The sequence below is a fragment of the Passer montanus genome, unplaced genomic scaffold (genome assembly GCF_014805655.1).
Source record: "Passer montanus isolate IOZ18808 unplaced genomic scaffold, ASM1480565v1 scaffold1, whole genome shotgun sequence".
Taxonomy (NCBI): domain Eukaryota; kingdom Metazoa; phylum Chordata; class Aves; order Passeriformes; family Passeridae; genus Passer; species Passer montanus.
This window is the reverse complement of record NW_024356504.1, coordinates 5,974,871-5,999,800: the sequence shown is the minus strand read 5'-3', so window position 1 is coordinate 5,999,800 and position 24,930 is coordinate 5,974,871. Positions and strand designations below refer to the sequence as shown.

General features: G+C 37.3%; 1 protein-coding gene across 1 annotated transcript in view; it reads right to left on the bottom strand.

Annotated features, from left to right (window-relative positions):
- Window positions 1–24,930, bottom strand: part of TTN (titin) — a 238,110-nt gene that overhangs the window by 71,305 nt on the left and 141,875 nt on the right. Inside the window, exons 154-201 of the mRNA XM_039702997.1 lie at window positions 24,357–24,496; window positions 24,110–24,236; window positions 23,731–23,997; window positions 23,373–23,639; window positions 22,656–22,922; window positions 22,430–22,569; window positions 21,378–21,504; window positions 20,480–20,622; window positions 18,380–18,503; window positions 17,250–17,516; window positions 17,009–17,106; window positions 16,720–16,888; window positions 16,352–16,618; window positions 15,945–16,211; window positions 15,575–15,853; window positions 15,075–15,483; window positions 14,847–14,971; window positions 14,485–14,751; window positions 13,594–13,863; window positions 13,115–13,417; window positions 12,689–12,991; window positions 12,146–12,333; window positions 11,949–12,063; window positions 11,098–11,382; window positions 10,722–10,873; window positions 10,444–10,591; window positions 10,159–10,336; window positions 9,943–10,064; window positions 9,557–9,844; window positions 9,168–9,464; window positions 8,867–9,053; window positions 8,203–8,318; window positions 7,809–8,108; window positions 7,266–7,565; window positions 7,068–7,173; window positions 5,932–6,128; window positions 5,540–5,845; window positions 5,165–5,443; window positions 4,444–4,743; window positions 4,038–4,340; window positions 3,569–3,940; window positions 3,169–3,471; window positions 2,281–2,580; window positions 1,875–2,171; window positions 1,491–1,775; window positions 1,112–1,405; window positions 416–715; window positions 5–313 (exon numbers count right to left, since the gene is read on the bottom strand). Of these exons, the coding sequence (XP_039558931.1) occupies window positions 5–313; window positions 416–715; window positions 1,112–1,405; window positions 1,491–1,775; window positions 1,875–2,171; window positions 2,281–2,580; window positions 3,169–3,471; window positions 3,569–3,940; window positions 4,038–4,340; window positions 4,444–4,743; window positions 5,165–5,443; window positions 5,540–5,845; window positions 5,932–6,128; window positions 7,068–7,173; window positions 7,266–7,565; window positions 7,809–8,108; window positions 8,203–8,318; window positions 8,867–9,053; window positions 9,168–9,464; window positions 9,557–9,844; window positions 9,943–10,064; window positions 10,159–10,336; window positions 10,444–10,591; window positions 10,722–10,873; window positions 11,098–11,382; window positions 11,949–12,063; window positions 12,146–12,333; window positions 12,689–12,991; window positions 13,115–13,417; window positions 13,594–13,863; window positions 14,485–14,751; window positions 14,847–14,971; window positions 15,075–15,483; window positions 15,575–15,853; window positions 15,945–16,211; window positions 16,352–16,618; window positions 16,720–16,888; window positions 17,009–17,106; window positions 17,250–17,516; window positions 18,380–18,503; window positions 20,480–20,622; window positions 21,378–21,504; window positions 22,430–22,569; window positions 22,656–22,922; window positions 23,373–23,639; window positions 23,731–23,997; window positions 24,110–24,236; window positions 24,357–24,496 (11,253 nt within the window). The remainder of the gene's footprint in view (window positions 1–4; window positions 314–415; window positions 716–1,111; window positions 1,406–1,490; window positions 1,776–1,874; window positions 2,172–2,280; window positions 2,581–3,168; window positions 3,472–3,568; window positions 3,941–4,037; window positions 4,341–4,443; window positions 4,744–5,164; window positions 5,444–5,539; window positions 5,846–5,931; window positions 6,129–7,067; window positions 7,174–7,265; window positions 7,566–7,808; window positions 8,109–8,202; window positions 8,319–8,866; window positions 9,054–9,167; window positions 9,465–9,556; window positions 9,845–9,942; window positions 10,065–10,158; window positions 10,337–10,443; window positions 10,592–10,721; window positions 10,874–11,097; window positions 11,383–11,948; window positions 12,064–12,145; window positions 12,334–12,688; window positions 12,992–13,114; window positions 13,418–13,593; window positions 13,864–14,484; window positions 14,752–14,846; window positions 14,972–15,074; window positions 15,484–15,574; window positions 15,854–15,944; window positions 16,212–16,351; window positions 16,619–16,719; window positions 16,889–17,008; window positions 17,107–17,249; window positions 17,517–18,379; window positions 18,504–20,479; window positions 20,623–21,377; window positions 21,505–22,429; window positions 22,570–22,655; window positions 22,923–23,372; window positions 23,640–23,730; window positions 23,998–24,109; window positions 24,237–24,356; window positions 24,497–24,930) is intronic.

The following is a 24,930-nucleotide window of genomic DNA, read 5'->3' as shown; positions in this document are numbered from 1 at the left end:
TTACCATACACTTCGACATGCACATTGCGGAAGGCAGTGCCAAGACGATTGGTAGCTCTCACAGTGTAAGTGCCTTTATCATCCCTCACTGCTGCAGGAAGGATGAGTTCGGTTTTTGCCTCAGTTCTAGATACTTCTTCCTTGGTTATCTTAAGTGCATTGGACGTTTGGTCGATTAAAACTTCATTCTTGTCCCATTCAATCTTCGGCATTGGCAGGCCAGTTACATCAGCAGGAATGTTAACTGGTTCTCCTGCCTTGACTTTGATAGTATCTCCTCTCACGGCCAAACGCAATGTAACAGTTGGAGGCACTGAAAAGAAGGAAAGTGACAGAGTGAACATGGAGATGAAACAGAGAGAGTGCTTGAAGTGTTCTAAAGATATTTATATGGTTTTCTTTAAAGTTGATATACCTTCATCATCTTGTATAACTACATTGAGGGGCAGTGATGGCTCGCTTTCTCCAATCTCATTGACAGCTTTCACACGGAATTCATACATATGAAGTTCATCAAGTTTTTCAACGAGAAGAGACGTTTTTGGACAGAGCCTTGCATTAACTCTTTCATAATCTTTTGAATCATGTCTCCTCTTCTCAACAATATATCCTAAGATGGGACTACCACCATCACTGCGTGGAGGCTTCCAGTCAAGTGTAATGGATGACTTTGTTCTCTCTGTGTACATGAACCTCTCAGGTGCTGTTGGAGGGCCTATTAACACAGAAAAATTACAATAAGAAAAAATTAACACATCAGAGAATTTTAAATAATAAGAATGCAGTAGCTCTGGCCTTTTAAAATCATAGTTTTTACACACAAAGGATCTGAGTATGATTATGGCTTGTATAAAGTTTCTCATGTATGTGGAGAGAAAGGTAATAAGTAGTGTCTCCGTAGGCACCAGTATTTTGCTATGTAAAGAACCACACTAGCTTCAGAGAACTGATTCAGAAACCTGACTGAAGTAATGAAGCTAAAGTAGATGCTTATTCATGTAGTTGAAAAATAAACACATTTTCTGTATAGAAAGAAAAACAAAAGTATTGTCTAATTAATCTGACAATATTTTTTTTCTTTTTAAAAACTTTGTAAAATGAGTCATCTTACCTAATGGATCAACTGCAAGAATGGGTCCTATTTCCACAGCTGGACCAGTACCAAATTTGTTCTTGGCACTAACACGGAATTTATACTCCTGCCCTTCAATTAGACCTGTAATATCACATTTAGATCTATCTGTGTCTACAGCTAGTCTCCATGTATGCATTTTGGCATCCTTCCTTTCAACAATGAAGCCTATGATATCACTGCCACCATCATCTTCAGGATCAGACCAGTTAAGCAAACACATCTTTCTGTTTGTAACCACTGGCTTTAGGTCAAGGACTGGTCCAGGAACATCTGAAAAACAAAATCAAACAAGTAAGGTAAAGCCTATACTGACCAAAAGAAAAGGTTATTTAATTTGAGAAAATATTTTTCTTACCAAATACTTCTACTCTGGTTCCTGCTGATTTTGAACCACTGCTATTTGTAGCAGTAATTACGTATCTTCCATGGTCTTTTCTCAATGCATTCTTAATGGTTAACTCAGATTTTGTGCCAACATTTTCAATAACAACTCGATCTTTGTCTAATTCCCCCTCGTCTATAGCCCAAGAAATGGTGGGAGCAGGACGCCCTGTCACAGTAGCAGGAATTTTAATAGTCTGTCCAGCCATGACCTGAATGCCTGCTTTCACAGAAACATCCAGCTCAACAGTGGGAGGCTCTGTGGAAGAAAGAGAAACAGTCCATTAGTTGAAGGGAGGGATTCAAACCCACCTTTTAAGCAGCTGGACATATCTTAAAAATAATGCAATTGCAATACCTTTAGGTTCTGCAACTGTTGCAGGTTCAGTTTCCCCAGGTGGTCCTTCACCAGCTGCATTGAGTGCAGTAACACGGAGTTTATAGTCTGCACCTTCCCTCACTTCTCCAACAGTAAACTGCAGCACCTTAATGGGTTTTGCTGTGCAGCGTGACCACTCATTTACACCCATCAGTTGTTTGTACACGTGGTAACCAGTGATATCTCCACCACCATTATACACAGGAGGTTGCCATTCTAGCTCAATGGAAGTTGCACTTGTGTCAGCAATCCTTGGAATCGGGGGACCAGGTGGCACTATAAATGAATAAATAAATAAACAAATAAGTGTAAATCAAAGTTAAAGGCTATGCTATGAATCCTATCTTGTCAACTGTCTGCTACTAGCTTCTACTAAGCCACTTACTTATTGGGTCTTGTGCAGTTTTTGGATCTGAAGGTGGACTAAATTTACCAGGGCCAGCTGCATTTTCAGCACACACTCTAAAGATGTAAGTTAAACCTTCCAACAGTCCTTCAACTTTTACTTCCAGAGCATTCACAAGGTTCCTGTTGACCCGAGCCCAATGAGTACTATTGATTTCACGTTTTTCAATCCAGTATCCTATGATAGGGCTGCCATTATCTTTTGGTTCATTCCACTTAACCAGCATACTGTTGCTGGTTACATCTTCCACATCAGGCTTGTTAGGTGCATCTGGTGGAGCTGAAAAACAAAAAGGTGGTTTTTGCCATTATTGCTGTCTCTTCAGAGCTTACTACTGTCTCTTAGCTTACTCTTCAAAGCTAAGAGAGAACTAAGATATAAGAAATTACTAATTTTAATTAGTAATACTTTAATTAATTTAATTTAATTACTAATAGCTTTAATTAATTTAATTAACAAAGCTAAGAGAGAACTAAGATATAAGAAATTACTAATTTTAATTAATAGCTTTTCTTCTCTCTTAGAATGTCTGATTCCTAATGGTGATCAGTAAGCAAATCTGCAATGGTTCCCTCTTTTGGTAAGAATACTAGTTTATGAAGCACAGAGAATGTCACTATTCAGATATTAAGTGTTTTAAGGGTAAAGTTTTATGACAGTGATCGTTATTCTTATGTGTTTACTATTGAAATTAGAGTATTTTTGATAGTTCTCTGTATGTCAATGGTTTAAAATGTGCAATAATTATCACATAGCTCAAATTTCTTCTGGAAAACATATGCACAGATAAAGCTGAGTATTCTAACAGTCTGTTAGAGTTTCACACTTTTTTTTCTGTAAATGTTGTTTTTCAAAATTAAAACTTACAGAAAGGATCTTTAGCTGTCATTGGTTTTGAAACACATGGTGGTCCTGCTCCAACTCTATTTTCAGCAAATACACGGAATAGATACTCTTTTCCTTCAATCAGTTTTGTTACATGGAATTTGCAATGCCTGAGTGTTGAACTGACAGTGACCCAGCCCATTTCAGCTTTTGTATTGTCTTTCTTTTCCAGTACATAGTTTAGGATTTCACTTCCACCATCATCAAGGGGAGGCTCCCATTTGCAAAGGACAGAATTTTTCCTCAAATCTTCAAATACAAAGTTGACTGGTGGCCCAGGTGTATCTGTTAGTAAACAAAGAAAAATTATGAGTACTCAACTTGTGCACTTTTTACCTAATACTCAGAACAACTAGGTGTTTTTAGGACATTCTTTACATACCCAACACATTGACTTCACATGAGGCTTTTGCAACTCCATGATCATTTTCTACTTTAATTGTAAATGTGCCATGGTCAGCTCTAATGGAGTCACGAACTGATAGTATGGACTCTCCTTCCTTGTGGTTGTCAACACTCATACGTTCTGGCAGTGAAAGCTGGAAAGGTTTCTCTTCTTCAGCTTCACCCTTCTTCTTCTTAGGTGCTGTTACTCTCTTTTTGATATCCTCTGGTCTGACAACTTCATCATTCCTCAGCCAAGTAATAGATGGATAGGGTGACCCTGAAATATGTGCCTCAAGTATGATCTCATCACCTCTCTTCACCTCAAGGCCAGACTGTAGGTTTGCAGCAAGGAAGACTTTTGGAGCCTCTGTAATAACAAAGAATGAGAAATGGAGTGTAGAATCTTTCAATATGTCTGAGGATATATGGCAATTAATACAAATGATCTAATGAACAATTCATACCAATAGGATCCACAGCTTTCACAAAAGGAGTAATCCGAGAAGGCTCACTGATGCCAGCAGCGTTCTCAGCACGAGCACGGAACTGATACTCCTTTCCTTCCTCAAGGCCTTTCACCGTGTAAGTTAATAAGGGTACCAGATAGTCATTGCATCTCTCCCACCTCTCTTTGCCCTTTGCAAGCTTCTCTATTATATAGCCCATAATCTTGCTTCCCCCATCAAACAGGGGTGGCTTCCATGTAAGAGTAACTGATTTTGATGTTGGATTATGGACTTCAAGGTCGACAGGCGGATCTGGGGGCTCTGTGAAAGAGTAGATCAAAAGAGGGATCATATGAGAAAAGAGAGTATGAATATTTTTTTAAAATTAAATTTTTTAGATTATGTAATAGAAAGACAAACTTACGTTTTGGGTCTTCTGCAATGATTGGGTTTCTTAGTTCAATATAATCACCCCCTCCAATCTTATTGACAGCTTTAACACGGAAGTAATATTCACAGTTTGGGATAAGATCTTTGACTTGCCATGAAAGCTTATTTTCACCAGACATGACTGGGATGTATGTTTTACGACCAGCTTCCCTGCGTTCCAGAACGTAATGTAAAATAGGAGTACCACCATCAAAGTCTGGAGGCTCCCAGGATACTTTGCAAGAATTCTTAGTTACTTCGCTTGCCTTAATGTCTTTACACTGTCCAGGTGGACCTGTTTTAAATAAGAATGAAACAATTAGTTAAGTAAATAGATGTGAAAGTATATTCTTATAAATATGAAATTATATTTAATTCCTTTGCTTTGCAGAAAGCAAAGACCACAAATGTGGACTACACAGCATCTATATGAATTTCTGTTCCCAAAGATGAAAAATAGTCAGAATTCTTAAATAATTTTTATATTGATATGCTAACTTTTCAAAATAATTGGGCTTTGAGCAGTCACTGAATAGTTAGAATAACTTGAGGTAAAGTGTTTTTTTCATGGTACTTCATAACATCAATCTACATGTGTCTGAGTTGAAGTGATTTGCCCACCTGGCAGAAACCATATCTTTCTAGCCCTGTCTTCTGTCAGCTGCAGAGCCCAAGTGAAGATAAGCATATTTCTCAGAATGGAAGAGCATAGTTACCTATGACTTTGACATTGACTGAGCCAGTTGTTGATGCCAGCTTGTTCTCCAGTGTGATAGTATAAACACCAGCATCAGCATGAACGCTGTCTATCACTTCAAGCAATGCAGAGGTGTAGTCACTCTTCATTGTTGTTCTGTCACCAGCTTTCAACTCCTTGCCATCTTTGTGCCATGTTATAGTTGGCGATGGAACAGCTCTGAAGGGTACAGGGATACTCAGCTTCTGTCCCTTAACAACAACAATGTCACGAGTTTGCAGATCAATGGTCGGATTACCTGTAAAGGTAAGTATAATGTTATCAGAAGGTTGCCAACATCATTCTTTTTTTCAGTTATGCAGATCTGAAAAAAGAAAAAGGAATCCATTCTTACAGTCTGGGTCCTTGGCAACAACTTTTTCTGAGATGTCTGATGGCTCACTAGCTCCGACAGCATTGACAGCTCTGACTCTCAGTACATATTCTTTGTCTGGAACAACTCCCTCCTCTACTTTACATTTTAGATCTTTAATTGGACGAGAATTGATTCGCATCCATTTTTCTGTTCCTGCTTCACACATCTCAACATTGTATCCAATAATAGGACTTCCACCATTTTTCTCAGGAGGTTTCCATGCAATGCAAATGTGCTTTCGGCCTGCATCTGTGACATGTAAATCCTGAGGAGGTGAAGGAGGGCCTGCAGAAAAGGAAAAGTATTGTGTGATTTTCCTCCCAGAACAGTACACTGCTTCTAAAATTCATACACTGTATTATTCTGCTTACTTGTTGGATCTTCAATATGAACAAGGTCCGTTGGTTCACTGGGATGACCACATCCAGCTTCATTTTCTGCACGGACCTGGAACTGTACATCTGTACCTTCAATAACATCTGTCACTCTGAAATTGCAATCTGGACCAGCTGTCTTCCCAGCTTTTACCCAGCGAGTAGCTAGCTTTTCTTTCTTTTCAATAACGTATCTGAAGAGATTGGGGAAAATACTATGAGGCACTTGAAATAGGAACACTTCAGACTTCTTCAAGAAAATAGATTAAAAGAGATTAGAATAGTTTAGACAGTGAAAAAGTAAAGAGAATAATTGATAATAGATTCAATGAACTTCACACTTTAGCCACTTAGTCCTAGTAGGTCTCAGCCCCTAATAGGGGTGACATCACTGACAGACCCAGGTCTGAGTGTAGATTCTTGAACTTTGTTCTGTTTTTAAAAACTGAACTGAGCTGTCTTCCCAGGTTTTAGAGAGCTGGGAGGCAAAAGAACCTACAAGCTATACTTGTATCTTTGCTAGTTTGGATGTCAGTGGTCAGTCCATTGAGAATATTTGAAGATACTATTACTTGGCTGTCAAAATTCTGCATAGGACAGGCTATGGTAAAGTAATGCAAATTGAGTGACTTCTGTTTCTGCAGGCAGATCTCTGTAGTTGTTTGTTGGTTTAAGATGTGCTTTCTGTGATTGGGAAGGAGTAAAACAGTCTGTTTGAAAAGTGTTATAAAGAAGAAAATGAACTGCAAAGGCTCATTTTAGATGAGTGTATACAGTTTGCATGACAAGCAAAGGCAGAAGGAAAGTACAAGCATACTACGTGCTAGATTATTTTAAGTGGCTATTATGCTGCAGGAACTGGAGACTATGGACACTTTTTTTTTTTTAATTTCACAGCTCCTTATTATTATATGCTGTTTTGAGGATGTTGACACGCATTCACTGTTCAGGCATATTAGGTATTTTATTTGCATAATTTCTACATTTTAAAATCAAGTCCTTCTCTTAAATCCATCCACATATTTTTAATAGAAAATGTTTCAATTTAAAATTTAAACATTTTGAGAGAAACATGTTCACTTGTTAAAAGCTGTTTATCTACAGGAGCCTACACAAACTTAAAATGACCTTACCTTTGAATTGGTCTGCCACCATCATTCTTAGGTGGTTCCCATTTCAAATCAACATGGCCTTTTTTCACTTCAACTATTGTAAGGGCATATGGAGGCCCAGGGGTTGCTAAGGTAAAAAAAAAAAAAGGCACATATTAGAAGATCATGAATTCATGACATGTGAGCTACCGACCACTCAGTCAGCAAATTGAAACTTACTGAAAGTATCTTTAGCAAGCACTGAGTCTTCAATTTCACAGTAGTCACTCTGTCCAATGGCATTTTCAGCAGCCACACGGAACACATAGAGTGAGCCTTCAGTCAGTGGGCTGACTGTGTACTTGGTATCTTTCACTGTTGTATCAACTGTCTGCCAGCCTTTCCGCCTTACATCTCTTTTCTCAACAATGTAGTTGGTAATCGGGGAACCCCCATCTTTTTCTGGTACTGTCCATTTAAGATCTGCTGTATTTTTAGTAATATTAATAACTTCAAGCCATCGGGGTGGTGAAGGAGGATCTGCAAAATGGGAAAAGTAAAAGTAAACCAGGATGTTGCAATTCCCATGAAAGATCATGGAAGACAGGGAATACACCAAAACTATTAAAACTTTGTATTCCCTGAACTGAGGCAGGACAGATTTTAGTACTTCAAAAGCCTTCTAAGAGTTCATTTAGTACCTACAAAGACAGGCAGACATGGGGCTTTTTAAAAGTCAGAGACTGTATTTGCAGTAGCAGCACATTCTGAAACAGTACTCACAGAGCCTCTCCTTGCACAGCACAGGATCACTGGGCTCACTGGGCTCACTCTCGCCAGCCTTGTTCACAGCTCTCACACGGAAGGAATATTCTTGTTTCTCCATAAGATCTTTGAGGAAGTGTTCAGTTGTTGGAACTCCTTCAGCCACTCTCACCCATTCGTCTGTTCCAGTCTTTAACAGCTCAATGACGTAAGATTCAATTTTTGCCCCTCCATCGTGTTCTGGCTTTGTCCAGTTCAGGGTAAGGAAGGTCTTGCCAATATCTTTCACAGTTGGCTTTCCAGGAGGCCATGGTGGATCTAGACAAGAGTCCAATATTAATTATGTAACTGAAAACAATTTTTTGTTATTGTTGTTGCTAAATTAAACCATTAAAAAATGTGTTTATTGTACCGATTGGATCTTTCACTAAGATTGGCTCTGTTTCCCTGCTTGGTTTTCCAGGTCCTGCAAGATTCTCTGCCAAGACACGGAACTTATACTTCTTCTTATTTGTAAGACCTTTAACTCTGGAAATAAAAATTGAGTTTGATTAAACCAAACCAAGGCATTAATTAATTTCTAAAACATTATTCTCTCCACTTTTCATACCACAGATAACTTAGAAAATCTAAAAATACCCAAATTACTGGTAATATGTCAAGACATTGTTAACATTAAAATGGGGCACCATGACAGAAATTAGTGTTTTGAGAACCATCTTGGATTTTTGCATGTTCCATGGTTTTTAGTGAATAAGAGTATCAGGAGAAAAAAAAAGCTAAGGATTTTGGTAATTTAATACTTGGGGTGACCATGTCTCTGCCATTTTAGAATATGGAATTATTAAGCACAGGAATTATTGAGCATAACATTTAAAAGAAAAACAAGATGAATAGTTCTTCTGTAAAGATAATCCTCATTAAAACTAATTAAAAAATAAGCAACCAGGGGTAGTTGGATCACAACTTATGGAAACTAGGAAAAAATAAAAACAAAGTGAAACTTATTTTAAAAGCTACTGTTACACTTTTATGTCTCTGTGATCAATTTCACCCTAAAGTGACTATAGTCTTACTTGAATGTTGTATCTTTCACTGGCATTTTGTTGCATTTTATCCATTTATCTTGCTCAGGATCATATCTTTCAACCCAGTAGCCAGTTATGGGGCTGCCACCATCTTCATCTGGTTCATTCCATGTTAAAGTGACTGAATCTTTAGTGACCTCTATGGGCTTGAGACCTGTAGGAGGGCCTGGCGGATCTGTATAAATTAATTAAAAAAAAAATAAAACCCAAAACCATTAGTCAGTTTTTGGGGTCTTTTTCCTTCCTGTTAAAATACTGTAATAATTTATCATTAGTTTAATTAACTAACCAAATGAATATTTGGCAATGATGGGGCTACACTGTGCTGGCTCCCCAACACCATACATGTTTTCGGCACTGACTCGGAACACATATTCTTTATGAGGAGTTAAATTTGTAGCTCTGAATTTTGTGTCTTTAATAGTTGATGACAACTTGTCCCATATTTCACTGTCTGTAGCTCTTTTCTCAAGGACATAGTTGGTAATTTTAGAACCCCCATCATCTCGTGGAGGATTCCAGGTTAGAAGGCAGGATTCGTTTGTGATTTCTGTTACATCAAATGCAGCTGGTGGACCAGGTTTATCTGTAGAGAACAAGACATGTATGTTAGTTTTCTGCTTGCATACTTGGTACATTACTAATGATTTATATAAAAAACATAAAGAACATGCATACCAAGAACATTAACTTCAACAACAGCAGTAGCACGTCCACTGGAATTTACAGCTTCTATGATATAGGTTCCACTGTCACTCCTCTTGCTGTCTGTAATAGTGACTGTAGAATGATTAGGCTGGCTTTCAATGGTAATTCTGTTGTCAGGTCTCAAAATTTTGTCAGCCTTGGTCCAAGTAACCTGGGGCTCAGGCTTTCCAGTTACTTTAGCTGGCAGCTCAATTTTAGTTCCGGCTTTCACAGTAAGTCCAGCAAGAAGCTTCACATCTAAGAAGATTTCTGGAGCCTCTGATTTAGGAGAGAATGAAAATTTTGTTAGTGAAACAGTATTTCAGAGACTGGTAAAAATAAAGCAGCTATGGCAATTTAGCAAGTGAAGTATTTACCTTTTGCATCAATGGCCTGAATATCATCAGTTGGCTTACTTGGCCTACTTGCTCCCATTCTGTTCAAAGCCTTAACCCGATAAGCATACCACTCTCCTTCCTTGAGCTTTGTTACTTCCATTCTGTCAAAACAAAGAAAAAAAAATTCAAATATTTAGAGTGGTGAGGATGGCACAATTAGTTAAGAGGATTTATCTACTGTGTTGATTTACTTACTTTGTTTCAATAACAGGCTCCCCACATATCTCCCACTTGTCTGTGCCACGTTGGGATTTTTCTACCAGATAACCCTTAATGCGTGCACCACCATCATATTTGGGAGGCTCCCATGTTAGGAAAATTCCTTTTGATGTTGGATTTCTCCATTTAACATTTTCTGGTGGGTCAGGCACCGCTATTAAAAATTAAAAACATATGGGGTTTTAGAAACGAGTCTAATAAAGATATATTATTTTTATATTTTACTTTGAAAAAAATCAGCAAAATTTCAAATGTGCTTACTTGCTGGTATTGACATATTTACAGGTTCATCAATATATGCAGGTTCTCCAGGGCCACATTTATTGCATGCAAAAACTCTAAATAAATATTCTTTCCCTTGGATGAGGTCAGGTACAGTGAACTCTTGGTCAACAATATGATCTGCAACCTAAAGAGAAGAAAGGTTCCAATGTGTTTTTAAAATTTATTTCCAAAGAGTGATTACAAAAATAAGACAAAAAACTCAGTAGCACATGTGAAAATAATATAGAAATTTAAATGAGAAATAATCAACTTACCTTGCTCCACGTTTTCCGGCTTACTTCACGTTTTTCAATTATATAGCCAGTAACTGGACTTCCACCATCATCCTCCGGAGGTTCCCATGCAAGCTGAACTGTACTCTTGAGTACTTCTAAAACATTGAGCTCTCTTGGTGCACTTGGACAAGCTAGAAGTCACAGAAATGATATTATTTTGTAATTAGTGTTTACAGATGATCTCTATGTAATGTTTCTACCAGAAAAGAGGTTTTTTTGAGGAGGGATTTTTAGTTTTTAGTTATATTTTAATGTACTTGGTTGGATGTTGTGAGATTATACATTATTAACCTAATTAGATTTTAACAAGACAAATGTGGAATGTTACTGCTAAAATATATACATGTCCACTTACCAATGACATTAACATTAATTTCTCCTGTAACAGATGACACAGGGTTTTCTAATGTCAAGTAATAAATTCCCTTGTCTGGGCGTTCACTTGGAGTAATTACAAGTTCTGCAAAGGAGGCAGTGGTCTTCATTTTCACACGATCACCCTCTTCTAAGACTTGGTCACCAAAATACCACGTGGCAGTTGGCACGGGGTACCCAGTGATGGGAACATGGATCTTGATTGGCTCTGGTACAATAACTTCCAGCCCATCCTTAAATGCACTTAGGTCCATTGTAGGTTCAACTGGAAAAAATGGAAGGAGGATTCAATAAATTATTTTGAGATGTTATGAGCACAGCCAATGATAATTGTGTTGAGAGGCTGATTCTGACTGTATGTCAGCTTCCAGGTCTAGCTTGCTGTATCTCAGCCTATATGGACCTAGCTTTGCCTTATGACTCCCTACCTTTCCTGACTAAATGTTCTGGGTTTTTTTAAAAATATGTGAGATAGTAAGCGAGATTAGTATTACCATGTATGACATCTAATTTACCTTTTAATGCAAAAATTTTGCATTACTTATACATTTTTAGGGATCTTTGCCTTTCTTTCCTTCTCTTACCTCTCACTTTCCACAAAGGTAGGTCAGGAGACAAAAGGTCATGCCTTGCTCCTCAGGCAACCTAACAGGGCTCTATCTCATAGTACAGATAATTATCTGCAAAATTCATAATGGAGGAGAAATAGCTCATGATTTCAAATGTCTAAAGTGTCCCAGTTATCTGGTGAAAAATACACATATTACCCATAAGATGCACTTTGTGTGTCTTATCCGATTAATTGTTTTTTCAAAATGGATTGCGGCTTACCAAAAGTATCATCTGCAGTTAATGGCCCAATAGCTTCTGCTGGGTCAGACACACCAGCTGCATTTTCTGCTGAGACTCTGTAGTAATAACTGGATCCTTGTTTCAATCCAGTTACCTAAAATGCACAAACAATCATTTACTACCTCATATTAAAGACGATCTACACATTTTACCTGTTGATTAAGAGAATATTTTACCTTAAAAGTAAGAGCAGGTACTAGTTTTGGGTTACAACGAATCCATTTGTCTGTTCCTTCCTCTCTCCTTTCAATAATATAGCCTAAGATTGGACTTCCTCCATCTTCGAGAGGGGGTTCCCATGTGAGCTGGACTGATGACTTCGTTTGATCTGAGTGCTCAAGGTTAATGGGAGGACTTGGTCTCTCTAAAAAAAAATTTGAGAGAAATAGATTTATGCTACTGATAAAGCAGCATGGTTCTGCAAATTAACTGTTTCTATCTCACAGTATGATTTTTAAAACCTTTGCATAGCTTTTTCTAAACTGACTTTTTAAATTGAGGTTGCATCCTAACTTCAGAGAAAAAATATTTGCAGTTCTTACTAAACCAAGAGGTGGCAAGGTACTCCTGCTATGTTTGAAGGACAAAAGTAGGGAAAATATACTCTACACAGTATTCGCAGCACACATGTTCATCAGTTGAACCTTCCTTCACATGTGGCATCCAAAGTGCTCCAGTCTCATAATGCAATCATAATTATACATATTTTGCATACTCACCAATTGGGTCCATGATTTTTACTGCGCGTGTAGCAGGACTTGGTTTGCCAACTCCAACCATGTTTTGAGCCCTTACTCTGAAGAAATATTCTTCATTTTCCACAACATCAGTCAGGACAGCTGTCAGTTCATCAGCTCCCGTGGTCATAGCTGGCTCCCATCTGATGGTAGCTCTGTTACGCAGTTCAATAACGTAGCCAGTAATTGGGGATCCTCCATCATCCTCAGGTGGTTCCCAGCTAAGTGTGGCTCCAAACCTGTTCACATCAGTAACTTCTACATTTTGAGGAGGACCAGGAACATCTGCATTTTATTTTAGGAGGAAAAAGGAAACAGAAGACATGTAGGTTTTTCCTATTGTTAGAATTTGTACTGCTTTTTTTTACACAACTGTGAAACACTGAGTTTTTCGTAACTTCTGCTCACCAAATTTGCTCTTAGCTTCCACAGGCGTGTCTGTTTCCACTGGCTCACCAGTGCCCACTCTGTTGCGTGCACTGACACGGAAGAGGTACTCAACTCCTCCTTTCTGAAGTCCAGTAACAGTGTATTCACAATTTTCAGCACGATCTGTGGCCACAATCCAGGTCTTACGCTTGATATCACGTCTTTCAACGACATAGCCTATGATTTTGCTTCCACCATCGCTTTCTGGTTCTTGCCATGCAAGACCAACTTCACCATCATAAGTTTCGGTGACTTCCAAGTTTCTAACTGGACCTGGAACATCTATTAAAGATATGACAATACTTCAGGGCATTGCATCAATTGTCTTCCCTCTGGCTAGAGAAGAGGAGTCTGAGGAAAGACCTCAATGTGATCTACAGCTTTCCCATGACGGGAAGCAGAGGCTTTTTATTCTGTGAAATAATGGTAAGCAAGGTTTTAATAATATGAGTACTTACCAATGACCTCTACATTGATGAATGCTTCTGCCTGGCCATGTTTGTTTCGAAGCACAATCCTGTACCTTCCCTTATCTGATTTCTTTGCTTCATAAATTTTGAAGGTAGTGCAGTCAGTTGTTGTATCAACAGTTGTTGTGGGCAGACTTTCCCCTGCTTTAAACCATTCCGCTTCTGCTCTTGGGTAGGCATCATATGGGACAGTCATAGTTAAAGGTTTCCCAACATCAACCACAAGGTTTTGATCACCAGTCTTGATTTTAGGTGCAGCTAAGAAAGATGAGTGTGAAAAGTTCAGTACTTGCATATATATGTATACAAAAATTGATATACTTGTGCAGTCAGCAAAGAAGCTGACACAGAAAAGTAAAAGGAGCTGCTGTGTAAATTCTACATTTACTCATAGGACAACTCCAGAGAAAGAAATACAGGCTAGTTGGTATGTACTGTGTCCTAAAAATCCAGGAAAGAAGGAGGTGCTTTTTGAGAACTAATTTAACTATTCTGTAAAATAGAAAAATTAGGAATTATATGTCTAATATTACTTAAATGAGCAGGCCAAATAATTTTCATTTTTTTTCAGTGACTTAATTAAAAGCTTAAAGATCCTTTAATCTTAAATCTTGCTCCTTGGCATATACACATTGAAAAGTGATGGGTTTTCCTCAACAGCTGGATCAGCATGGTGTAACAAAAAATGTTTGTTGTGTAAATTCATATTCACATAGTTTAACAGACTTGTTAAACAATCCTCAAATAGTTTAACATTTTTCTCAGGCTGATTGTGTATTCATTTTAGTTCAAACTCCTTGAAAGAGCAAAAATCAATCTAGTTAAACTAAGTTCATGAATCTAAGATTTTATAAAAGGAGCACAAAACAAGCAACTTACCAGCTAATTCAAGCTTAGCTCTAGCTTCCTTGTCTTTGGCGATAAATCTGTATTCCCCTTGGTCACGGGGCTTTATGTCACACACCTGCAGCCTGTGGACCTTTCCTTCACTCATCATCTGATGTTTGTCACCTTGGATGATAATCATGTTGTTTCTTAACCACTTGACCTCCACACCATCTTTGTTCAACTCAGCCATGAAGATGACATCTGCACCAGGAGCTTCATAAATATCTTGTGGTGGTCGAATAATCTCAACAGGGATTTCTGAAATAAATGTTAATTTATTCAGTGTTATTTGTTTATTGTTTATACTGTTATGAAATAATGTTGAAATAAATCCCATCCAATTTTACACATACCTTCAACAAAAAGTCTTGCTCTAGATCTTCTGTCATCCACTCCACAGGAATATTCACACTCATCATCTAGTCTACAGTCTTTTATGATTAATCTGTGCAGATTTCCATCTTTTTCAAACTGGTATCTTTATGGAGGAGAAAAATAGACAGCATTTTAGTTTCTAGACAAAGCAATAAAGTAAAACAAGCATGTTGATCACATTCAGCAGCATAATAAAATCTGCATACTTTTTGCCTTCCTTGATTTCTCTTCCATTTCTGTACCATTTTACACTGACTTTCTCTTTGGAAAGCTGGCACGTAAAGACAGCATCATCAAATTCAGTGACAGTCTGGTCCTGAAGATGTTCAGTGAAGTCTGCTGGTGCTTCTGTGATGAGAAGCTCTGCAACTGATTTGTCTTGTCCAGCAGTAACAGTGTATTCACCTTCATCTACAAACCCACAATCTTTAATGATCAATGAGTGCTTGAATTTATCAATTTTGTACAAAATGCGCCTGTCAAATGTGATCTCTTCTCCATTCTTTGTCCATTTGAGAGTTGCATTAAGGCGATTGACTTTGCACCAGAATGTGACAGTTTTCTTTTCCATGGTCTCAATGTCTTCAAGGGGCTCAACAATTCTGAGATCCTCCTCTGTTATGACAAAAAAGCAAACATTTTTACATCCTCATAAAAAGTTGAATGTAAATGATGAAACAATTTTAATGTAGTGCAAGTTATTTACCTAATACTTTTAAGGTAGCAGAGCTTTTGACGTGTTCACCTCTCTGGTTTGTCAATGAGATGGTGTAGGTAGCTTGATCTTTCAACTCCGCATCTCTGATTCTGAGAGTGTAGACTACACCCTTCTGAACAATAATGTACTTTGCACTATCAAATATTGCCTCATCATTTTTGTACCATTTCTCTTTGGCACCTTCTTTATTGACTTCACAGTTGAAGATAATTTCTTGGCACTCAGTAACTTCTTGGTCCTTGAGAGGAGTTATAATCTTGAGTTTTTCTGAAATTGAGAAAACAGAAGAAATAGAACATCATGTAGTACAAAGAATGCAACAAAACACGCACCTACACATTGATAAAATAAAGCTTACCAATCACTGCTAAGTGTGCTGTAGCTTTAGCTTCACCAACCATGACAGTATACATTCCTGTATCTCCTAGAACAGATTCTTTAACCACAAGCATTCTCTTTTTGCCATCTGAAATGATGTCATACTTATCACCAGGCTCCAGGACTGTGTCACCCCTCAGCCACTGTACTGTAATGGCTTCTTTGGATACTGAACAGACAAATTCAGCTTTTTCTCCTTCAAGCACCTCAAGGTTTTGTGGTCTGGTAAGAAATTCTGCTGCAAGTTCTGAAAGAAAACATTTTTGTAGATATATATATATTATTTTTTACTTGTGAATGGAATAAACCAAGTTGTATATTATTACTCATTTTCAAATGTTTTAATTTTTTTTTCAGAATACAAGGGCACCAAAGGAGTACTCTTACCATGTACAGTAAGTTTTCCTGTTGTACTAGAGCTTGGGAGCTTGCAAGTGTATTTGGCAGCATCTTCAGGATGAGCATTATGTATAACAAGAATTCTCTTTCTACCATCAGAAATGTGTTCAAATCTACCACCATCAGGCACCTCTTCATCTCCTTTAAGCCAAGTAACTTCAGCATTAGGCTTTGAAACTTCACAGATCAGTTTTACAGTGTCGTTTTCATTTACTTCAAGATCAGGAAGATTTTTGGTGAAAACAGCCTCTTCCTCTGCAAAAAGAATTTCAAAAGATGATTAAAGCATGCCATTAAAAAAACCCTCTCCCACATTTTTATTGTTCACATATTAGATTCTAAAACACTGTGTTTACCTATCACTGTAAGTAGGCCAGAAGTTCGAGCTGTTTTTGCTTCACAGGAATATTCAGCTTCATCATCAAAGACACATTTACTGATCACAAGAATGTGTTCTGCACCTTTAGAAATTATGTCATACTTTTTGCCTTTTCTAATTTCCATGCCATCCTTAAACCACTTCACCTGTTCCAGAACAAATTAACATGGTTTTAAAATTCTCATCATGGATTTCTTTTACAGCAATATAACAAAAATTTCCCCTCTAGCTGAAGGAGTTACTGAGATTAAAGTGTCACTACGGACCTTGACATTTGGACGAGAAATTTCACATTCAAACCGAGCAGATTCTTTTTCTTTAACCTCAAGGTCAGTCAGGGGTTTCAGGAAGTCAACACGAATAGCTGTAAGAGAATAGAAAATTGTTAGTAAAGTCTATGCTAGAGAAGTAAAAAATTGCCAACATTGACACTACTGCCAGTCACAGACACTAGTACATTGCCTTTACAGCACCCAGACATTTTGGAAAAATCTGCGAATTACTCACGCTCCACATTGAGAAAACATGATGTCTTAAAATCCTTAGCATCACAGGCATATGTTTTCGCATCGTCCAGTGTGCAGCCGCGGATGATGAGTTTTCTGACCCTGCCATCAGAAATGATATCGTACTTCTTCGATTTGTGAATTTCTTCTCCATTTTTGAACCATTTAACTTTTGCATTTTCCCTGGAAACTTCACATTCCAGTACTGCAGTGGCTTCCTCTTCAACAGTCTGGTCCTCAAGTGGTTTAGTAAATTCAACTGGGGGTTCTAAAAGAAACAGAAACATTTTTGATGGAAAATATCTAAATTACAGCCAGTCTTCTGCTTGCATAGAAATATCCCTTGCTGTTTACTAATTTTCCTTGACTGAATAACCAAAAAGGCTTAGATGTCCCTATTGAAGGTTTCTTAAAACATTTTTTATTTTTAATACACAGATATTTTTCGTTAATTCAGGTTAATTTCCTCATTTTCAGCCTAGTGTAAGATTAGACTGAATGACATCCTTGTCCATAGGGATTTTAATTAAAAATCATCAAAAAGCCTTGCAATTCAATTTCTTTAGCTGAACCATACCCATGTAATCTCAGCGACTCCAAACTTACATAGTGAACTTAGAGAATACTTAGGTTTATTTTTTCAATTTTCCCTTGAATTACTGGATCAGTGTGTACAGTTCTTTTCCTTCACAACACAGCCTGTGAGCAGTACAAGTGGGTGTACAGACAACATTATGTTGTCCCTTGACTGATGGTGCAGTTATACTCTCACAGGTTTCTGGATATTAAAAAGAACAGAGAAAGCCACTGGGAGCCACAAAGGCTGGTATCCGTGGGTCCTCTTGAGCCCAACTGAATGTTCAGGACTGCAGCAAAGCCCTGGAAGTCCTAACAAACTGGTTTATCTCCCAGATTTGACCCATTTCCAGTGTTTTCCCTAGTTCAGCTCTTCTGTGAAGTGCTGAGATTTTAAGTAGGTGGCTTTTTTAATATGGAAAGTTACCTACCGTTTAAATATTGTATATATGATCCCATTCTTTGATAAATAGTGTGTATCAGCTTCCTATTCCAGGATGAATCATGAATGGAACATTAATGCTGATTATGGTTTAACTAAAATGACTGACTTACCTTTCACAAAAAGATTTGCTTGAGTTCTGAAATCTTTTGCTGTCAGTGATACCTCTCCTGCATCTGTTAACTTGACATCTCTGAGAATAAGGGTGTGAACTCTCCCCTCAGCACGGGTCACCACCTTGCAAAATACATAAAAACCCCATTATGAACATCTACAACAAGTATTTACAAAATGTTTCATGAAATAGCAGGCTATTTGTGATGTGTAGAGTTTGGTTGTCCACTTTCATGTAACATTTTGACAGCTTCCTTTTGTATATACTAGATATAGCTCAGTCCTCAAAGTTTTGAGGATTTTGGGACTGACTTGAGATGTTGTCTATTTTGAACAGGTATTAATAAATACAAAAAATAAGCAAATTTATGAGAAAAGTTGGCATTACTGCCGGCTACATGTAAAGGAAAAACTTTTTCAGCTATAAAGAGGTTTGGCACCCCCCACATACACTTCTCTGGAAATGCCAATTTATCTTTCTATTATTAAAATTCGGTTAAACTTTCTGCCTAAAAGACTAGTTTCCGTGATGACCTATTGCAGAAACTACTTCGCAATCACAGTTAACAAAAAAGACCCTTCAATGAATAAAGGTTATAAATGTTCAGCTGAATGCCAGCCGCAGAGGTAATAAAATAGTTTGAATTAGCAAACAGACAAAATGAAACACTTGTACAATTAGATTGATTCTTAAAGACAGTTATAAATGTATTTCAAGAGGCTATTTTGAATGGATAGAAAGTGATGCATTGAGTAAATATATGGTTTACTCCCAATTTCATCCTGATAAAGTTTCAACTGTTCAAATGACACTTTTGACTGTATATGTAAACTATATGAAATCTGATTTTTCTTTCATGTAATTAAAATGACAGCTCAGAAAGAAAATACCAAAATAATGTTCCATTATACAGAATACCAAACATATAATATTTTTCTTTCCAGGCAGTCAATCCCCTATCTATCCACTGCACTGCTTAATAGCTTTTCATATTTTTATTCTGAAACTCAGAAGTAATTATCTTGATTTATTTCATGACTCATCTGCTGAGTTTCAACTTTGTTTATCTGTACTTAAATACTGTAATAGGGTCTCTTATTATTATGTTCTGTTTGGATTTTCCTATTTCTACATTCTACTACTTTTATTAAATAGTCTTTATTTATGCAAATTTCTTAAAGCTCAGAAATATCTAACAAAACCTGAAAAAAATTAAATTTAAAAATTGTAAAAAATATGTAGTTGTAAAAGTTAAAAATTGTATTTAAAAGAAATAGCAATCTGTACCAAAGTATTATTAAACAGCATTATTACAGGTTCTGAAACTTTGTTAGGTTATGCAATGCCTTGAAAGTTTACTATGTCCTAAGTTTCCAACTTTTATTTGAATTCGCATTATTTTTAGGCCTAGCATGCAAAAAAAAATAGTCTTACAACCAGTCATATCCATTTCAATTTTTTAATGTATTAATTCAGGTTTCTTTATTTATTTTCCCTATCATTAACTTTAAACATTAAATTGACTGCATTCCAGGCTGCTCAGATCTCAGAGTTAAGAGGCAGCACTTGATGAAGGGTTAAAAATAGCTAGTGAGAAGTGCTTGACAAGCAAATCTGCCCAGAGAGTTATCTGGAGAGCCAGAACAAATGCCTGAAATGGAATTTGAATCCTCTTAATCCCCTTATATGTTGAATTGGACTGCAACTCAGTATTCAGGAGAAAAAAAGGCTTTTTCTGACATCACCTTTCAAAATCCTCTCACTGAAACCATAGGTTACCTGAGCAAAAATTATTCAGTATCCTTGTGGCTGAGTCTCCAGCAGAATCAGGTACAAAATCACTGTTGTAATGACTGATATTTTGGAACCTCAGTTTCCCTTTGTATTATAAATAATTGTAGCATTCCAGAATATGGAATTTCTGGGAAAAACTGTTGCATCTGATTTAGGGATGATTTAACATTTGACACAGCAGTACTACAATATTGCTGTGGCTTAATATTTCAGCTGAGAGAGAATAAATAAGAAACAAAGAAGGGGAAGAGACTTGAAAGAGGAGAAGGAGGAGGAAACATGAGAAAAAGTTTAGTTTTTTTACCTGATCACTGGGCTCCAGTTTCTTTCCTTTCAGGAACCATTCTACTGGGATTCCCTCATAAGACAGTTCGCAATCGAAGGTTGCTGATTCCCCAGCTGTCACTGTTACATCCTTGAGGGGTCTCAGCAGGCCAATTACTCGAGCTTGGTAAGGAGAAGACATAATTTTTAGATTAGTCACTTCTACCCAAGAGAGAGCTGCTGCCCTTACGTACTAATCTCCATGGTGGCTTCCCTCAAGAGAGCCAGACATCGCAATGCTGCTCTTTAAATTCCCTAAATAGAAGAGGCCACCCTGGGTTCTTAGGGGAGGGCTGGTCACCTACAATTTCCTATTTGCAGCGCGTGTTTCTTTAAATTGAACAAGGTCAGCAGGAAAGTTGCTCCGCATCTGTCTCCTTGCCAAGCCTTGCATGCCTGTTGCTAGATAAGGCATGTGTTTCCAAAATAGCGAGGGCTAGGATTGGAGTGGGAAACAAGTGGTCTTCAGCCGTGTAGTCTGTCCCTGTCCATCAAGCTCTGAACCCTATCCCCAGATATCACTGTTATCCTATCCTTTCCAGATAACGTGACACTTCGATGCAGCAGAGCCTTTGCTTGCAATATTTGATTTCATAACAGCATATATGATGCCAGACCATCAAGCAACCTTCAAGGCCATCTCCTTGATTTTATCTCTCCTATGTGAATAAATTATATATAAGGATAAAAACACATAGGACATTCCTTAGTGAAAAAAGAAAAAAGACAAACTGAGTAACTAATCCCTAAGCTGTTGTTTTGGAAAGGATTGCTGTGGGTTCAATATAGCATAGAGATTTGCCACCCATTCCAAAGAGGCAGTGAGTACCATGTTTCCACTTAATTAATCAATTAATTACAGTTTAAAAGACACTTACGTTTCACTCGAAGGTGAGCACCAGACTTGGCATTTGCTGCTTGAAAATCTACTCCACCAGCTTGATCTAAGCGTACATTGTACAGTGTAAGGAAGTGCTTTTTTCCTTCCTCCTTGATTTCACATTCCTGCAAAAACAGAATTGAAATAATTTTTTCAGTATCTTTTTTGTATTACTCACCAAAAGAGCCCCTACTTCTGATACCATGAATCTGTTTTCTTCTACTCCATTCACAACTCTTGGGCCCATGTGAAATATACCCTATAAACATTCATTCATAGGTCTTTCCTTTCAAACTCTCTTCCTAATACAGTTGGTATGAAAGGGGAAGAGGCAACACATTTCTGTGCTGACTGAGTAGCCAATATGTTAATATATACGTAGACCAGTCAGAGGCCTGGTTCCTTCAGGGGAACTAGAAATTGCTAAGCTTATGCTGTGACCTTTCCTCAAGAAGATCTTTCTTTCTTTTATCCAGACAGTGATTTTCACGTAACTTCCAATCCTTCTGCTATTATTCACTTTTGTCCTATTACATAGAAGCAAAATTATTGCCAATTGTGATTGTATTGTTTCATTAATTTCCACATCTTTCCAGCAAGGAGTTTATAATATTTGATGAAGCTCTATACCATTTACCTCCAATTTTAGCTGTCACAGAAATGCAAAAGAGTATGGAAATGTGGTCTACATCTATTTAAACCAAATATAACACAAAACCCACAGGAAGAAGCATGAAATCTGAAGTTTGCATTTTTAAATGCCATTATGTTTAAGTGAGTTCCACAAGGTCTTTGCACTTTGGATACATGATTGTTAGGTGTTGTTAGCAATGCAGAATGTACCATTTTATGTTAAAATAATTTATTATTTAGATACTTTGGATTATATTTGTACTACATTTAAAACATTATTAATTAAAAAACCCCACTATTTTTAATATAGTGACACTTCCTGAAAGCAGGATATCAGATTTAGTTTCTGCAGTCACCCTCCATTTCCCTGCAAAGTGTTGAGACACGCATAAAAATTTATATGAAATATTCGCTTACAGCTGATTCAGTCAGGGGTTCTCCTTTTAGCTTCCAATTGCCATGGACACCTTCCTCAGAGATTTCAATATCAAAACGGGCAGTCTCTGTCTCAATCACCTCCACACTGTAGAGTGGTCGCACAATCTCAATATCCCGGTCTGGAGAAGAAAAACACAATTGACTCCCTCAGTCTCCAGCAGATCCCAAAAGACCTCTACAGAGCAGTCCATTAAAACAGCCATACCTTCAATATCAAGTTTAGCAGAGGTTTGGTCAGTACCACAGTCACAGGTGTACTGTCCAATATCTTTCTTCAAAGCTTTCTTGAGAATAAGGATTCTCTTTTTGCCATCAGCCTTAATAACAACATTCTTTGATGCAGTAATTGGCTTGCCATCCTTCATCCATTTCACCGGGGCATCTGCTTTGCTGATTTCACATTGTAAGATTACTTCATCTTTCTCTACAGCAGTATAATCCTGCAGCTTCCCAGTGAAATAAGGGTCTCCCTCTGTAAGCAAAAGTTAGGACATATTTCAGTCTGAAGTTTTAGTCTCCCAGAAAGAACTAGTTTCTACCATAAAATATATTTCTTGTTTATATCCCACAAGAACGATTAAATATATTCACAATTCTGTTACAAAAAAGAAAACAATAACACCTAAGAAACTATTCAAGGCATTACTAATATTACTGAAAAAAATATTTTTATGCTCTAGGAGTTTTAGAGCACTGTCTCATGTATGTATTTATTAATTTTGCAACTTTGCATGAAATTTTAAAGTTACTGTAACCATCCTTTATGAATAGGTAAATGGAGCCCCTAGGAAGAAAAACTGTTAGATTTTTTTAAATCGTAATTTAGATTTAGGCCAACCTCAAGACTTTCTGATTGCTATTTTTTATTAATAAAACTCTTCTGATAATATAAATTAATATAAATTATTTTGGATATTCTTACCAAGAACAGTGAGTTTAGCTTCTGAGGATTTGCCCATAGCTTCCACTTTTATCTGAGAAGTATCATCAATAGTTAGATCTTTGATTGTGAGTGTATGGAATTTGCCATCATCTGTCATTGAAACCACTTTGCTGGTATGTAGTCGTTGGTCATTCTTGAACCAGACCACAGTGATATTTTCATGGGAGAGTTCCACAGTGAACTCTGCAGTTTCTCGCTCCTTCTTTGTTACATCCTTGAGAGGAGTGATGAATTTCAGGCGGATACCTATAACAACATAACATGTCATACTGTTATCAACAGAAACTATGCAAGTATATGATACAAAACTTTCTTAAAAAGACAAAGTCTAACAAACCTTCAATAATTAGCTTGGCACTTGTTCTTTTATCCTCAGCTTCAAATGTGTATTTTACTTCATCCTCAAAGGCAACAGATTTAATAATCAGAGCATGCTTTGTTCCGTCTGAAACGATTTCGAATCTTTCATCAGGAGTGATCTCTTCTGTTCCTTTCAACCAGCGGAAAGTCTTGGGTTCTCTGGATACCTCACATTCAAACTTAGCTTCATCCTTCTCAAAGACCTTCACATCACTTAGTGGAGTGATAAAGATAAGGGGCAGTTCTGAAATCAAAGAAGAGCTCTTTCAGATCAGTTCATACAGTGCTTTCTGACACTAGATTTGTTCTGATGCCCTGAATAACACATGGAAATGTTGTCCAAGTGCAGACTGTACCTTTCACTTTCAGATTAGCAGCACTTTTAGCATTGGCAGCTTGGAAAGACACTTCTCCAGTCATATCAAGTTTGCAGTTATGAAGGACAAGAATATGCTTCTTCCCATCTTCAATGATTTCACAGTCCTGGTGATAAAGAAACACACACCCAGATATTAATATTCTAAGAAACCACTAAGAAAACACAATTATTAATCATGTTTTTCTACTGGAAATGATCGTCTAAAAATAAAGAAGAATCCTTACAGGTGAAGGTGTTAGGGTTTCTCCCTTTAGCTTCCATACAGGATGGACATCAGGCTCAGATATTTCAATTTCAAAGCGTGCTGTTTCACCAACAAATACTTCCACTCCATACAGTGGGCGCTCCACTTTAATTAAGCGAGCTAAAAAAAATAAAAAAATCTAAAGTTTGCATCTGTTTACTCTTAAATTGTATACCACAAAAATGTAATAGTGGAAAGCATCTAAAGTCTCTCCCTTTTCCTTCTTTTGAGCATTCAAATGCTACAACCAGTAAGTGTTTATCTAACCTCTTCCTAAAACTCAACAAGTTGGCAGTCTACAGCCTTATTCTATGTCTGAAAATTTAGTTATTTTTGGTGAGAATATATTTCCTAATAATTAACCCAGAGATTTAGTTACAGTGAACTAAACTATTTTTATTTCCTGATGGCAATTGGACAGAGAGAGTAACTCTCTCTAGTAATCATCAAACATATGGTCTCTTGTATGGTCTCTTGTATGGTCTCTCACTGTTTATAACTTTAAATCTAGATATTTCAGCCATTCATCATAACAGCATCTTTTCCACAGGTAC